This window comes from Saccharomycopsis crataegensis (assembly GCF_037102585.1).
Source record: "Saccharomycopsis crataegensis DNA, jcf7180000000073, whole genome shotgun sequence".
In the NCBI taxonomy this organism is placed as follows: Eukaryota; Fungi; Ascomycota; class Saccharomycetes; order Ascoideales; family Saccharomycopsidaceae; genus Saccharomycopsis; species Saccharomycopsis crataegensis.
This window is the reverse complement of record NW_027043820.1, coordinates 2,083,429-2,097,660: the sequence shown is the minus strand read 5'-3', so window position 1 is coordinate 2,097,660 and position 14,232 is coordinate 2,083,429. Positions and strand designations below refer to the sequence as shown.

Here is a 14,232-nt window from a genome sequence, read left to right as displayed (position 1 = left end):
TAGCAAATGGTTGACTAAGTGCACGCAGGGGGTATCAACTCTAAGTTTATTATTATTCAAATTTTACGAGATTTTGTCGCAATTCTGGACAAGTAAGATAAGTAGAATCATTGGAGCTAGAATTTTAATGTGGTAATAGTATTTTTATTGTTGAGTATCGTGTGAATGCGTGGGGAGTTTTACCCTGCAAATGGGTTGGATTGTGCAAAAGAGGAAAAGCAGCACCATAACTCTTTCACAGTCTAATATAAGCTATCCCTTTAAAAAATTATCATATGTTTCTCCCAAATTTATTGCTAAAATATATAACCTCCCAATCAATTTTGTTCACTGACATTCTCCAATGCTCTCTGTAAAATACTAAGTTCATTGTGAACAATAATAGCAGCTGAGACTTTTCTTCTGTCCGGTTGTTCATCATTGTTAATAATTTTCAATAATTCTTCTGTTCCCATCTTTGCAAGCTCATTTTTCATCAACTTATCCAATCTTTCAGAAATTAAAGTTTTTAAGATCAACTGACACTTCTCATCAGTTTCCATTAGGCATCCCAAATTGGACATAATCTTGATGAAATATTTCTCTTGAGAGTCACCAGTATCTGACGCCTTATGTTTTTTATTCTTATTTTTCTTTGGCTCAGGGTCTGGTTGGAAATATTTCTCAAATTCCTCATCTTTAAGGGTACAGAGCTTCACAAGAGCCAGAACACTATTTGATAAGACCCCTTCTGAATTGATTTTCAAATCACTGATCCAGGAATCTTCATCATCATCCTCCTCATCCTCCTCTTCCTCATCATCCTCATCGCTATCTTCTTCACCTTCTTCTGCGGCATTTTGTTTCAACCAGGCCTTGAAGACATCACGCCCAATTTCTCTCCACCATTTAAATCTGCCTGCAAGTTTTGGTTGAGATTTTTTATTTTTCATAACCTGGGCACCCAAAGAAACATAATCGTTCTGGTTCTCCAATTCTGCAAATTGATACTTAAGTAATAATATAGGGTTATTAAGATCGCCATAAGTAGAATAAAGCTCTTCCCCTTTAGAAATATTATCGTGAAGTACAATATCACAGCAATCTATAGAATAAATTTCAGCACCATCATCATGCTTATGATCTTTCAAATACTCAGGCATATTCTGTTCTTGTTCAGTTTCTGAAATAGCTTCCATTGCCTTCTCTTCTTCTTCAAACTTTTTAATAAAATCATCGTCTAATTCTTTAATTTCATCTTCTGTTTCCTCATCTTCATGGGATTCTTCGTTAGCTTCCTCACCATCTAAGGCTTCGCTGTCAGACACTTCACCATCTAATTCTTCATCATCTAGCTCCTCACCCTCCTCCCACTCGCTATCTTCATCATCATCACTGATATCCATGTGATCACATCCAACCATACCACATATACCACAAACTTCGTAATTACTTTCAAAATGGCAATTGCACAAATCACTCGAATGGTTGAACAAATCAGCTGCTGGAACCAATGCAAATTCGTGATATCCATCAATATTGAAGCAACGAGAAGAAATCAACACGGAAATCTTGGCAAAAAGCTCCAACCGTTTAACATCCTCATCACCATCTTCGTTCTCTTGGTTTATATCCAAAACATAAGGAATTTCTAATTCTAATTCTTCTTTCATCAATTGGGCAAAATCTACACATACATCCATCACGGTGAGTATCTCCTCGTTATTCACCACGTCTAATAGTTCCGCTTCAGTTCCCTTAAGCCATTTTTGCTGTTTGTCTTCCCAGAAAGATGGTGGAACGTCTAATGTCTTCAAATTGAAGCTTTGGAAATAGCCAAACCATGGGCTTTCGTCCTTCAAGTTATAATATTCATAAATAAAAGCGGTGATCAACCCAAGAACCCCATGAATATCATGCTCTTCTAGGACATTCGAAATATACGAATTTCTTGCACTAAAGATGGATGTCTTAGGAGTTCTGGAGAGTGGCTGAGCCAATTCTTCTTCTCCACTGTCCCCATCTATTTCTTCACGATAAACGAGGGTTTCTGGATCAAGATCCTTTGTGGCATAAACTCCTAACCCGCCAAGTGGAGACTCGCGAACTTCTAAAGATGGGTGGAGTTTGGCTTGGTTATTTTCAAGCCAGGATAAAAGAGCGGACTTATTGATAGTGCTAGTCATTTTATGCCAATTACTGGTGGGGTATTTCCTTTAACTGTTACTTTACCTGTTTTGTTGATATCTTAGATAAATAAATAAAAATTTTTTTTTTTTTCCTATGCTGAACGCATCTACCAGAACCATGGGTGGATGAGCCGACTTGTTTTGTGAATAGTGCTTTGTTCTCTTGAAATAATGTCGAATAGCTTTTACAGAGACCTATAATGGACTATTTTTTATCACTATATTAATCATAATGCCCGATTTCACTACCAATAACCATTTCAAAGTTGTTTAATAACGGATCCATCTCCCCCACACATCGCCCATAACCAAAGCTGCTGCTCATCTCAAAAAAATTTTTTTTTTTTTTTTTTGTTTGATTGAAAATCTTTCAATTAAGGCTTTCCCATTCAACACTAAAGATAAGCATAGGACAATAGAAGGAAAATGGCCCGTAAACAGAGAGCGGCTCTTTTGCCTACCAACATTATTCTTCTTCAGAATCTTGTCAAGCGTGATCCTTTGTCTTATCGTGAAGAATTTCTTCAACAGTATGCTCATTACGAGTCGCTTCGTGATATTCTTATGGCCAGCTCCTCTTCGATTAAAGAGAATGGAATCGATGAAGAACTCCGTGAGTTGATTGGCTTCATCACTGCTGTGTGTCCTTGTTACAAAGAAGAAACCAAACAGTTCCCAGGAGAGCTTAAGACTTTATTATCCGAGCACCATCGTGATTTGAATCCGGAATTAAGAGAAAAGATTATCCAATGTCTTGTCATGTTGAGAAACCGTGACATCATTAGTGCTGAATCTCTTATTCAAACTATCTTCCCATTGCTTACTGAATATTCTGCTGTCAATAACAACACAGAAACTAATTCCAAAGCCCTTAGAAAGCAAATTTTCCATACCCTTGTGACATTGTTGAAATCATTGAATTCCGGAACTAGAGCCGCGAGATTGAACAAAACTGTCCAAAACTTGTTTCTTAGTGGCTTAACTAAAGAAAATGCGTTGTTTGTTACTAAAATTACTATCAAGTTGTGGTACTCGCAAATATGGAACGATTCCCGTACCGTGGAAATTATGGTCCAGCTGACTCTTAGCGGGGATGCCAAAGTTTCTGTTGCCGGTGCTAGATTCTTTTTAGGTGCTGATAAAGATTTGTACGAAGAAGGTAATGATGATTCTGATGATGAAGTCGATATCAGTCAGTTGAAGCATCATATGAAAATCAACAAGAAGACAAAGAAACAAAGTAAGAAGTTTGATTCCGCCGTCAAAACCATCAAGAAAAAGCAAAATAAGGACCCAAATAAGGGGACTGCGTTGAATTTCACCGCTGTTCAATTATTGCGTGACCCTCAAGGATTTGCCGAAAACTTGTTCAAACAATTGGCCACTACCAGTGCCAGAAAATTCAACATGGAACAAAAAATCATCTTCATGAACTTGATCAGTCGTATTGTCGGTGTCAACAAGTTACAATTACTTGGATTATACTCTTATTTCCTCAAATATTTGACTCCAAAACAACAAGATGTCACCAAGATTTTGGCGGCCTGTGCTCAATCGTCTCATGATCTAGTGCCTCCAGATGCCATCAATATGGTGGTTCGTAAAATCGCTGATGAGTTTGTCAGTGATGGTGTCAGTACTGAAGTTTGTTCTGCCGGTATGAACTCCATTCGTGAGATTTTGACTCGTGCTCCATTGGCAATTGACCAAGCTTTGTTGCAAGATTTAACCGCTTATAGCAAGTCTAAAGCGAAGGCCGTTAACATCGCAGCCAAATCATTGATTTCTCTATATAGAGAAGTTGCTCCAGAGATGTTGATGCGTAAAGATCGTGGTAAGGAAGCTAGTATCAAATTGCAAGGATCTAAGAAGGGTAAAAGTTTGCAATTCGGGGTTGAGAGTTCTGTTCAAGGAATTCCAGGTATTGAACTTTTGGATAAATGGCGTGAAGAACAGGGTTTGGCGGTTGATGATGAAAATGAAGAGGCTGCCTGGGAAGAACAGCAGAAAGATTTGAGCGATGCCGATGATATTGATGGTGATTGGGTTACTGTTGAATCTGACAAGGAATACGAAATCAGCGATGGTGATGATGATAAAGAAGATGAAGATGAAAAAATGGCTGATGCTGATGTAAACGATGATAGTGATAGTGACCTTGATTTGTCTGATGATGACGAATCTAAGAACTTCGCCAAGACTAAAAAGAATAAGACAATTAGTAGAAAAGCAAAGAAGAAGAGAAGAGAAATACAAGAAGCTGAAGAAAAGAAATACAATGGTGATGCCGAGGAATCCTTCAAGAAACTTGCTGCCAATCGTATTCTTACTCCAGCCGATTTTGCTAAACTTGAAGAATTGAAGATGGAAGCCGGGGTTGAAAAGCTCATGGGTATCAAGAGCAGTATTCGTAATGAAGAAGAAGTTGATGCCGATGGTTTGGTGGGTCCAGTTAAGAGAAAACAAACTAAAGAAGAAAGAATCGAGTCTATTAGAGAAGGTCGTGAAGGTCGTGAGAAGTTTGGTTCTAGAAGAGGGAAGATTGCTACTCCACACTCTACTACTAACCGTGAAAAGGCTCGTAAGAAGAATTTCATTATGATGATTCACAAGAGACAAGTTCAAGGTAAGGCCAGACGTTCATTGAGAGATAAGCAGAAGGTTTTGCAAGCCCATATTGAGAAACAGAAAAAGAAGGGCTATTAGATGGCACCCCATTTTTCTATTTTTCCCTTTTATTTTTGTAATTTTAGTTCTTTTTTCTTCGCATCAAAAGATTTTTTTTTTTTTTTTACTCTTTTATCATTTGTTTACATTATATTAAAAATTTTTCAGAGTAACGGTCATTCGTAATACATATTTTACACAGCTTATTCCAAACAAGTATAGAAATTCTTGTAGGCGGTCTCTAGGTCGAAAAGAAGCTGTCTAGTGTCTTCTGCATTTAGCTCCTCATCAGCTTTCATATTATTAAGTTTGACTAGCCAGCCTACAAGCTTGGAGCGCCCTTCAAAATCAAGCTTCTTTGATGACGTTGGTTCTTCGTCATCACTATCAGTTTCACTTTCGCTGCTATCTTCATCACCATCACTTAATACAGCATTGACGGAGGTCACAAGATCCGACAAAAGTGGGTACAATTGGTCCTTTGCCTTATAATTTAATTTTAAAGCGTCCATCAAAGTGATGAAGCTTCCAGTGGCCTCTGCAACAGCACGGGATGACACCCCTGTATTCTTTTTGTCTGATGATGAAGACTCCTTAGTTATTGAGGAGACCATAGTAGCTGGGACCCCAGCGCTAATCCTTTCGCTGGCCAATGGGCATGAAAGTCCATAATTCTTTTTGAAGGTGTTTAAATCTATAAATTGGGTTTTCACATCGGGTAATTTGAGCAATGAATTGTATTGGTTCAAAAGACGAAGCGCAGTAGGGGTATATGTGTCTATTGTCACCTCTTCTTTGGTATCGGGGTCTTTTGTTTTTGCAAATAACCCATCTTTAAGATACGATTTCTCTAGAAGATCAAGCACAATGATGATGGAGTATATTTCAGAAAGCGCCTCTGTGGATTCTCTGGAGGTTGCATCTAGCGTGATTTCTTTAGAAAGTGCCGGGGATTGTCTCACCATGTGGTGAGAAGGAAAGACTCTGGTGGATACTGGGGCGTAAGGAGGGGGGTTGCTCATTATATACTACTGATTTATAGTCTCCATAATAAATAAATAATTATGATAAGATGCCTCACTCAATAAGAAAAAAAGGAGAGGAAAAAGTGAAAGCCAAGCCCGTACCCGTGGCTCCCCCGTGACCTTATCTCCAGCCAAAAGGGGAATGATTCTGATCCTTTTCCCTTTGATTCATTCCTTCGAAACTCGCTTAACAAGGCAAAGGCCATCCCTTCTCGGTTATTTATATTATCCTCGGCCCATAGCGGAATAAAAAAACACATCAATACAAGGCTGTCTCTTTGTGCCCCGATTACCCCCTAATTTAATACTTGATGTATCGACCATGAGCATAGTCCATAATAATGTTGCCGACGCTATCTTGGACGTCAGACAGCAACAAAGCACTGACCAGCGGTACACAATCAAGGCTGCCGATACAAGACTACCAAGGCGCCCATTTATTTCTGGTAACTCAGTTATTATCGAAGAGGGCAAAGATCCTGATAAAAATGTTAGGAAACCGCCGAGTACTGGACGGTCTACAACTTGGAGCCCCTCACATACCACCCCCGAGGACGACTATGGAAAAGAGGATGAAGGGTATGATGAAGATGATAGTGATGACGAGGTAGATTTCAACAAGGAAGAAGACCTCGACGATTATCGCGCTGGAGGTTACCATCCTACGAAAATTGGTGACGTTTGCGGTGATAAGCAGCAATACCAAATTGTCCGGAAGTTGGGCTGGGGTCATTTCTCAACGGTCTGGCTCGCTTCTAACACCATTACAAAGACATATATTGCTCTCAAGATCATCAAGAGCGCTGATAAGTATAAAAGTGCTGCTATTGATGAAATTAAGCTTCTCCGACGCTCAGGTCAAGGCTCAGATGATCATCCCGGTAAAAAACATGTGGTTAAACTACTCGATTATTTTTTGCTTGCTGGGCCAAATGGCGAGCATGTTTGTATGGTGTTTGAATTGCTAGGTGAAAACATGTTGAGCTTGATTTATAAATTCCGTGACCTATACTCCCAGTATAAAGACTTAACAGATTCAACATCGCCATCATCATCCAAGGAAAAAGACCAATCACTATCATCTTCTTTGAATGAAAGCGCATCTACCTTAAGTTTGAATGATTCCATGTCTTTTGGAGAAGCATCGACTAATGTATTTGCTCTTGACAAGGTGTTCAAAGATTATTATGGTGGTCTCCCCTTATCCCTTGTGAAGCGCATTTCAAAACAGATGCTTTTGGCACTTGATTATTTACATCGTGAATGTGGGTTGATTCACACTGATTTGAAACCAGAAAATATTCTTATTGAGATACGAAATGTTGGTAGAGTCGTTGAACTTGTTCGTCAAGAAGAACGGATCATCAGGTTCCATCGTCGTCAGAATTCTAGCAAATCTCTATCAGGAATCAGCACCACATCCACTGTCAACTCAACATTTTGTCAAAAGAATAATCAAGCTAGTGGTTTCCAAAGCTCAAATTCTATAGGCTCCTCGCCGAATAAGAAGAAATTGAGTATCACTACCAACCTATCTTCATCTACATTGTTCCAAGATGGGCTAACTACCGCAACCCGTCGCAATTCAACTCCTATAAGAACGTCCAAACCATTACCTTCTCCAATCCTTCGGAAATCAAGTATCTGGTCTTGCTGCTATGGTGAAGAAAATTCTGCCACTTCCAATAGGAATGATTCTAGAGGGCTGCAAATAGATACAGACTCTAGTATATCTCCGTTTGATAGGTTTCGGTTTACTAGTGAATCTGTCGAAAATATGAGTAATTCATTTGGTAAACTTTCCGTAAATAATTTGAATGAAGAGCCTTCAATATCCAACCTTTCCCGCCAACTTAGACCTTCGGAAAATCCGTTTGATGTCGACTTGGGAAATCTCAAAGATCTTAGACTTCTTGAAGACGAGCTTGAAGAGCTAGATGAGTATATTAATATCAAAATTGCAGATCTTGGAAATGCTTGCTTTGTGGATTATCATTTTACAGATTCTATTCAAACCCGAGAGTATCGCTCTCCAGAGATTCTTGTTCAAGCTCCTTGGGGTTGCTCCACAGATATTTGGTCTGCTGGATGTATTGTGTTCGAACTTATTACTGGCCTGTTTGCATTTCGACCAAATACTAAAACATCATCTATGGACCGTGATTCTGAGCATTTATCCAAGATTATTGGCACTGTACTTGATGAAGCTAATTTCCGACAAAGCAAAGCTTGTTATGATTTCTATGATTCCTACTTTTTCGACGAAGATTCAAATTTCATCAAGCCTGACCCAGATACGCTACCTTCGCCACCACCTGGCTTTAATCTTAAGAAAATCATGAGAACTTCGGCCAATGATTTTTTAAATACAAAGGGAAATCGCTGCGGTCCATTTATTTTTCCTTATAGTCTTTATCTTAGTTCTGGTTTAGGGAAGCGGTTCTTTAACTCAATGGTTACCAGATTAGTGAGGGGCCCACGCGTTAAGTTCTTTAGTATTCATCGAACCCTTGTGGAAAAGCATCATGTTTCAAAGCTAGAGGCTCAGGAAATTTCTGATTTCATTGGCCGCATGCTTGAAATCCATCCGAAATATCGTGAAGATGCTGGTGGACTCCTGAATCATCCGTGGTTAAGAATAAGGGCTGGAGCTCCTGGGAGTTATTATGAGGACGATGAATTTGTTGACCGTCCACTAGGTTGTAGTGGGGAAGATATACCTGGTTGGCACTATGAAATCATGCATCCTATGAATAGTGACATCGATAGCGAAGATGATGATGAAGACGAGGAAGAAGAAGAAGAAGAAGAAGGTGATGATGATGATGATGATGATGATGAAGATGGAAGTAATCACAAGCCTGGAAGCGCAGGTGGGTTTTCCCCGCAACAAACTGAGTATTATGATGAATATGTTTATTATCATAGATGACAAGAGCCAAATTGTGCGTTTGAGATTTTATATGTGTACAGCAATCTTTTTTTCTCTTTTTTTTCTCTTTTTTTTCTCTTTTTTTTCTCTTTGTTTTATATTCTGTTTTACTTTCTGCTTTACTTTCTATTTTATTTAAAGGGTTGGTGGTTTTGGGCTTTGTGGATGGTTACCCCATAAAATCAAATCAAATTGCCAATATCTTCTAGTTTGGTTTTTTCATTTATTTTATTTTATTTTTTATAAGGTCTTATTTTGGTTAAGTTTTTTTTTTTTTTTTATTCATTTTATTTCTTTTCTTTGTTTTTACAGTGTTATATATAAATGATTGGATTTAGAATTCGCTGGAGTGTAGTGGTATACTACTTGGAGAGGACGTTATTTGAAATTTTGCTATACGCGCATAACATTTTTTTTTTTCTTTCTATTTCACTCCGAAAGATCTGGTGATCCATAATAATACCTACTGATCCTAGTTCGTAATTTATTAATTACTGCAACACTAATAATTGTTAATGCTACGTCCAGTGAGAAAGGTTTCCAGAATAAAAGGTGGTAATGTTTTTGAGCAGCTTAGAAAACAGCGACGTCTTCTTTCATTAGCTCCGGCCAAACTTTCAGAAGATTCCTTGGATGAACTTACAGCAGACTTCACCAAATCACAAATTCACAATCATCATTCACGACATGAAAACTCTTTGCCACCACTAATATCAAGGTCTGATCTTAATGCTAGATTTGGTCCCGGGTATTATCATAATGCACGTCTCGAGACCTTGAAGTACCTTTTTTTGAAGAAGTTCATAATCACCCTAGTGGGAGAACTGAAACTTGTAGGAGTGGCTAAAGGGTCGAGCGATACTCTTGAACTGGTGGATATTGTATTACTACTATTCAAAGCCCTAGGCTCTACAATCTTGGAAATGCAGCCCAGTCTTGATCTGTTGATTCAAGAACTTATACAAATTACCAACCCCAACGGCATGGGCTGGAAGGTCAAGAAGGGTACTATTACCAACGAAGATAGAAAGAAAATAAAGAAAAAATTGCTGACAATTTTGGAAAGTTTAGAACCTCAAGTTTATGGAAAATTGTTTTCTAAAATCGATAGAAACTTCATGAGCAGAAACTCGTTTCGTTTTCCAAGTTTGGACATGATTGAAGGCGAGAAATTTTTCATTACTAGCTATTCATCGCCAGAGAGCACTACACAGGCCCTTAAAAAGCCATTCAAAAAATTTCAATTAGAAAGAGATATAATCAGAAAGGAAGTTTTAAAGCAAAAAGAAGTAGATAATGTGGAAGAGACTGTTGAATACCAATTTGCCATGCTCGGTGCCAAAAAGAGGTTGGCACAAAACATTATCAAAGTCTTGATTCACCCAGCCTATCATTTCAGTGAAATCCATCTATTGTTTCTTCTATCACATTTCAATGCCTTAGGGTTGCATCAATATGGAGAATGTATTTTCGAAGTTTGTACCCTGAAACATCACGTACAGGTTTCTGATTCATTGTTCAAAGAACTATTAATTCATACCCGCAAATCGGGAAATCTGTCATGGTTTTTGAAGTTAGTTAAATCTATCATATGTCCTTTACATGACCGGGACGCTCATTCGTTCAGGAGATTGGTGGAAAATAATAATCTTTACATTAACTACGTCCATACGTATGAGGTTGACTCCAAAAATGCCAACGGTAACTCTTCATTCAAAACTCAGTTCAAGAGCCAAGAGTTACTACCTCCGATCAAAGATATTCGCGCGATAATATCTCGGTGGAAAGGATTATGGGGTCAGGAAGTCAATAATAGACCCAGATTCTTTAGTGATCGCTTTAAGCCACAATATTTTAGAATATTAACTGAAGATGGGGATACATCGGAAGTTATGGTTCAAAAAGTCCCAGAATATGGTTATGCAACTACGATATCCGCTGACACTATTCTTGCGGCTATCCAAGGGTGTGAATTCTTCAGGCATCATGACTTAGTTGACGTTTTAACTTACAAGCTCATGTTGGATTCTGCTCTTTTGGCATATGTTCCTGGAGGGGATTCTACACTCCGCATCAATGTTTCGCCGCAGAGGTTTCCGAAAAAATATTTGGCGGGCAACAACTTGCTGATGCAAGATCATGATTTGCAATCCATTTTTCCAATCTCATTAATCCATTCTCACCTTAGAAAGGTGGAAACTACTCAAGATCGCCGGCAATTGAAATGGTTGTTGAATTTAGTGGAAGTGATGCATCTTTCTCCTTTGGCGATGAAGGTATCTAATAAAATAAGCAAGCTCATGTATAATGATCGGAAAAGATTTGATAAAATCTATGACAAATTTTTTGATATTGATGAGATAATCAAATTTGAGATGTCCAAGCAGTTAAAAATTAATGGGAAGTTTAATGATGAATTGGAATCTCGAAAACTTAAAGTGATCAATTCTCTTGAGCAACCACAGGACTCCGAAGACCCAGATTATTTACAAATCGATGACTCTACAGGCAAATTGCCTAAATTGGATGACAAGGCTCTTAGATTCTTGTACCAAGTTTGTTTCAAGTTAAAGCATTACAAAGGAATCGAGAAGTTGGAATCCAAATACAAAGTTGATTTTGACAGATTGTTTTCTGACGACGAGTACCGTGCTTCCACCAAGGCTATCATCGATAAAGAGCTTCGCGAAAGCAACTTTCGCGAAGCTAATGATCAGTGGAAGCACCTGCGAGGGAAGCTCCTGATCCGGGCGTTGTTCATGGACTGATTAGGTAAATAAAATGTACATACACATAAAATTATCATGGCGGTAATCCAACATGGGTGAGCGAATGAACACATGGCGCGTGACTTGTGTCATCGCTTCTCACGAGGGGGTGTGGCACTGCTCGGCACCCCACAGTTTGTATTTCCTGTCATCTTAATAATAAGAAGAGTCCCAGAAGTGGCGACTTCACTGTTTTTTATTATTTTAATATATTTCGATATCTGTAAATAATGTCGGTTTTGTCTCGCGATACTCTTCCAAGAAGCCAAGGGACCCTCAGCGATGTTTTAGGATCGCTTGGTTCCCACGAGCAGACCTTCAGAGAGATCTTTGGGTATTCGTCCCCGATGTTTTTCGCATCGCCTGCTAATGTCTCTAATGTTAAATCTCAGTTTATTCCTCTTGAAGGAGATTCCGATACCGGAATTCTTGATATTTTAACCACGGACACATTGCTGAACATTGTTAGTCAGGTCTCTTCTCAATCTGACTTGGTTAGCCTTGGATGCACCTGCTCTTTGTTCCGCTATTTGGTGACCGAAAGGCTATACAAGAGAATCCAAATAGTTGACCGCCACCAAATCATCACCAATCAAGAGAAAGCCCTTAATTACATCTCCAATGACTTCACCTATCTTGATGTTACCAAGTTAACGCTTTTCGCTCGCAGTATTGTCAACAATTTCCAGTTACTCGATTACTATATCGAGGAAATCGATATTGTGACCAATAGCGAGAAAACTCACACTTTCAACGGCTACAGTGATGGCAACATGTTTGAAATCATTTACGATTTAGTATCAAGACATCCTCAAGACAACAAAAGTCGGCCACTTACTTTGCTAAATTTTGATTTTGCCAATGTAAAGATGTTTCAAAACTATTTAGCATTTACTCGAATCCGTATGGCACGCAGCTATAAATCCGAGCACGTTTTTGACTTAACCCCTTCTGATGGCGTCTTTGGAAGCCATGAGCCTGATCTCGCCACACCAAATACTTTGGTCCAACGTAAAGAAGGGATTTCTGAAAGACTTAGGTTTTTCCAATTGTTAGACCTTAATGATTTGAACGTTTTGCCGCTCTCTGTTGACAAATTGTCGTTTTTCAGCGTTTATGGAAATAATTATAACCCATTGAAACCGTTTCTCCCAAATTATAATGGTTTGAGGGTTCTTTACAATTTGAGCTCACTCTACTTGAACTCATCCGCAATTGCTAGTGAATTTTTCCAAAAAGTATCGACAATCTTTCAACTGGATAACTTAGAAAAAGTCAAACTTACCACATTATCAATCACAATTTTCCATGACATCATAGATGATGAGCATCATTTTGGTTTCCATGATCTTGCCACCATCTTTGATTTGAATTATCTCAAAAACTTTGAAATTAAACTGAAATGTTATTGCTGTCATTCATGCTTTTATAATTTTTTTTCCGAGTGGAAGAATTATTACGATGGTAATTGTTGTTACGATAGTGATCATCTGAGCCTGAGCCATGTCAATGTTCTTGGACCTTTGGCGGCCAGTTCTTATTGTTATTTTCCAACTGGATCAGCGGTGAGCCTTTCCAAGCATACTTCTAGTAGGAAAAACTTTGCAAATATTGAAAAGCTTTCAATTTGTGGAGATTCCTCGAATTCTCGTGAACTTTCACAATATGAACATTTTGCTCTCCATAATCTTCGCTACTTCACTAATCTCAAATATCTCTATTTGAAGATTTATGATTGTTACCCAACAAATCACCAACAGCAAAATATTAATGATGAAAAGAAAATAAGATTATTCAATGAGATTTTCCGGCTTACCAACCTCCAGACCTTGATCATTCCAGATTTCTTTTATAATTGGGGAGTTTCGAGAAATTCTTTGGATAAGAGCGATGATAACCATAATTTCATTTGGTGGCTAAACCGTTGTTCTTGTGATGAGTGTCACGAAGCCAGAAGAATTTTCAAAAAACATAGCAAATTGTCGCTATTGAAAAACAGTTTGGACAAATTATGCTATCTTGAGAACTTGCCAGATGTTTACTCCCCAAATTATTATTGCATTCTAAACCGATTACGTGCTAGATTCCCATTCAGCGCTTATCTTGATAACATGAGTTCAGGGCTAGACATTTTGAAGTATCCAATCAACTCACCAGATTTGACATTCTTGTACGACCATTGTGATTATTCAGATTACAGCAGGCTTAAAGAGGAAGTATCCAGTGAGTCCGCCGCCTTGATTAGACTTTTGATCCATTCATATGCATCACTGATAGAAGAAGTCGTGGCGAATTTACCATGCATTACCACTGTAGTTTTTGGTGGAGTATACTTTCATGTTGATCGTACAGTTCCACGTACTACAAAGCTTGTTGCTATTTATGATGATTATGAGAAAATTTTTTGAATGCCTTTTTGCTCTTTGGCTTTTTTTTTTACTTTTATGATTTTATGATTTTTTTTTTTTCCTTTCTTTCTTATTAGATAAGTAACCGTATACGGCCCAAATACCTTTAAAAAAGAATTTATTTGATTTTGCAAAATATTGCACCTCATATCCTGTAAAAAAAGACTTTTGCCTCCAGAAACTTGATAATCATAAAAATTTCCTTAGTTATTGAGAATCAAATCAAATCCAAACCCAAGGGCCATTTACAATAGCGGTAGAACG

At 38.2% G+C, this 14,232-nt stretch overlaps 6 protein-coding genes across 6 annotated transcripts; 4 read left to right on the top strand and 2 right to left on the bottom strand. All coding sequences in view use genetic code 12, as the record gives it.

Moving 5' to 3' along the window:
* Positions 1-317: 317 nt before the first annotated feature.
* Positions 318-2,165, bottom strand: RKM3 (protein-lysine N-methyltransferase; the record flags this gene model as incomplete). The annotated part of the gene is made up of 1 exon (XM_064995269.1): positions 318-2,165. The coding sequence occupies one exon, from the start codon at positions 2,163-2,165 to the stop codon at positions 318-320; it is 1,848 nt and encodes a 615-aa protein (XP_064851341.1).
* A 429-nt stretch (positions 2,166-2,594) lies between these two features.
* Positions 2,595-4,874, top strand: SDA1 (Sda1p; the record flags this gene model as incomplete). Its single annotated transcript, XM_064995268.1, has 1 exon — positions 2,595-4,874. The coding sequence occupies one exon, from the start codon at positions 2,595-2,597 to the stop codon at positions 4,872-4,874; it is 2,280 nt and encodes a 759-aa protein (XP_064851340.1).
* Positions 4,875-5,038: 164 nt separating this feature from the next.
* On the bottom strand, positions 5,039-5,857 carry VPS28 (ESCRT-I subunit protein VPS28; the record flags this gene model as incomplete). Its single annotated transcript, XM_064995267.1, has 1 exon — positions 5,039-5,857. The coding sequence occupies one exon, from the start codon at positions 5,855-5,857 to the stop codon at positions 5,039-5,041; it is 819 nt and encodes a 272-aa protein (XP_064851339.1).
* Positions 5,858-6,182: 325 nt separating this feature from the next.
* DASC09_016630 (uncharacterized protein) lies at positions 6,183-8,792 on the top strand (the record flags this gene model as incomplete). The annotated part of the gene is made up of 1 exon (XM_064995266.1): positions 6,183-8,792. The coding sequence occupies one exon, from the start codon at positions 6,183-6,185 to the stop codon at positions 8,790-8,792; it is 2,610 nt and encodes an 869-aa protein (XP_064851338.1).
* Positions 8,793-9,307: 515 nt separating this feature from the next.
* On the top strand, positions 9,308-11,560 carry DASC09_016620 (uncharacterized protein; the record flags this gene model as incomplete). Its single annotated transcript, XM_064995265.1, has 1 exon — positions 9,308-11,560. The coding sequence occupies one exon, from the start codon at positions 9,308-9,310 to the stop codon at positions 11,558-11,560; it is 2,253 nt and encodes a 750-aa protein (XP_064851337.1).
* A 230-nt stretch (positions 11,561-11,790) lies between these two features.
* On the top strand, positions 11,791-13,968 carry DASC09_016610 (uncharacterized protein; the record flags this gene model as incomplete). Its single annotated transcript, XM_064995264.1, has 1 exon — positions 11,791-13,968. The coding sequence occupies one exon, from the start codon at positions 11,791-11,793 to the stop codon at positions 13,966-13,968; it is 2,178 nt and encodes a 725-aa protein (XP_064851336.1).
* Positions 13,969-14,232: the final 264 nt, after the last annotated feature.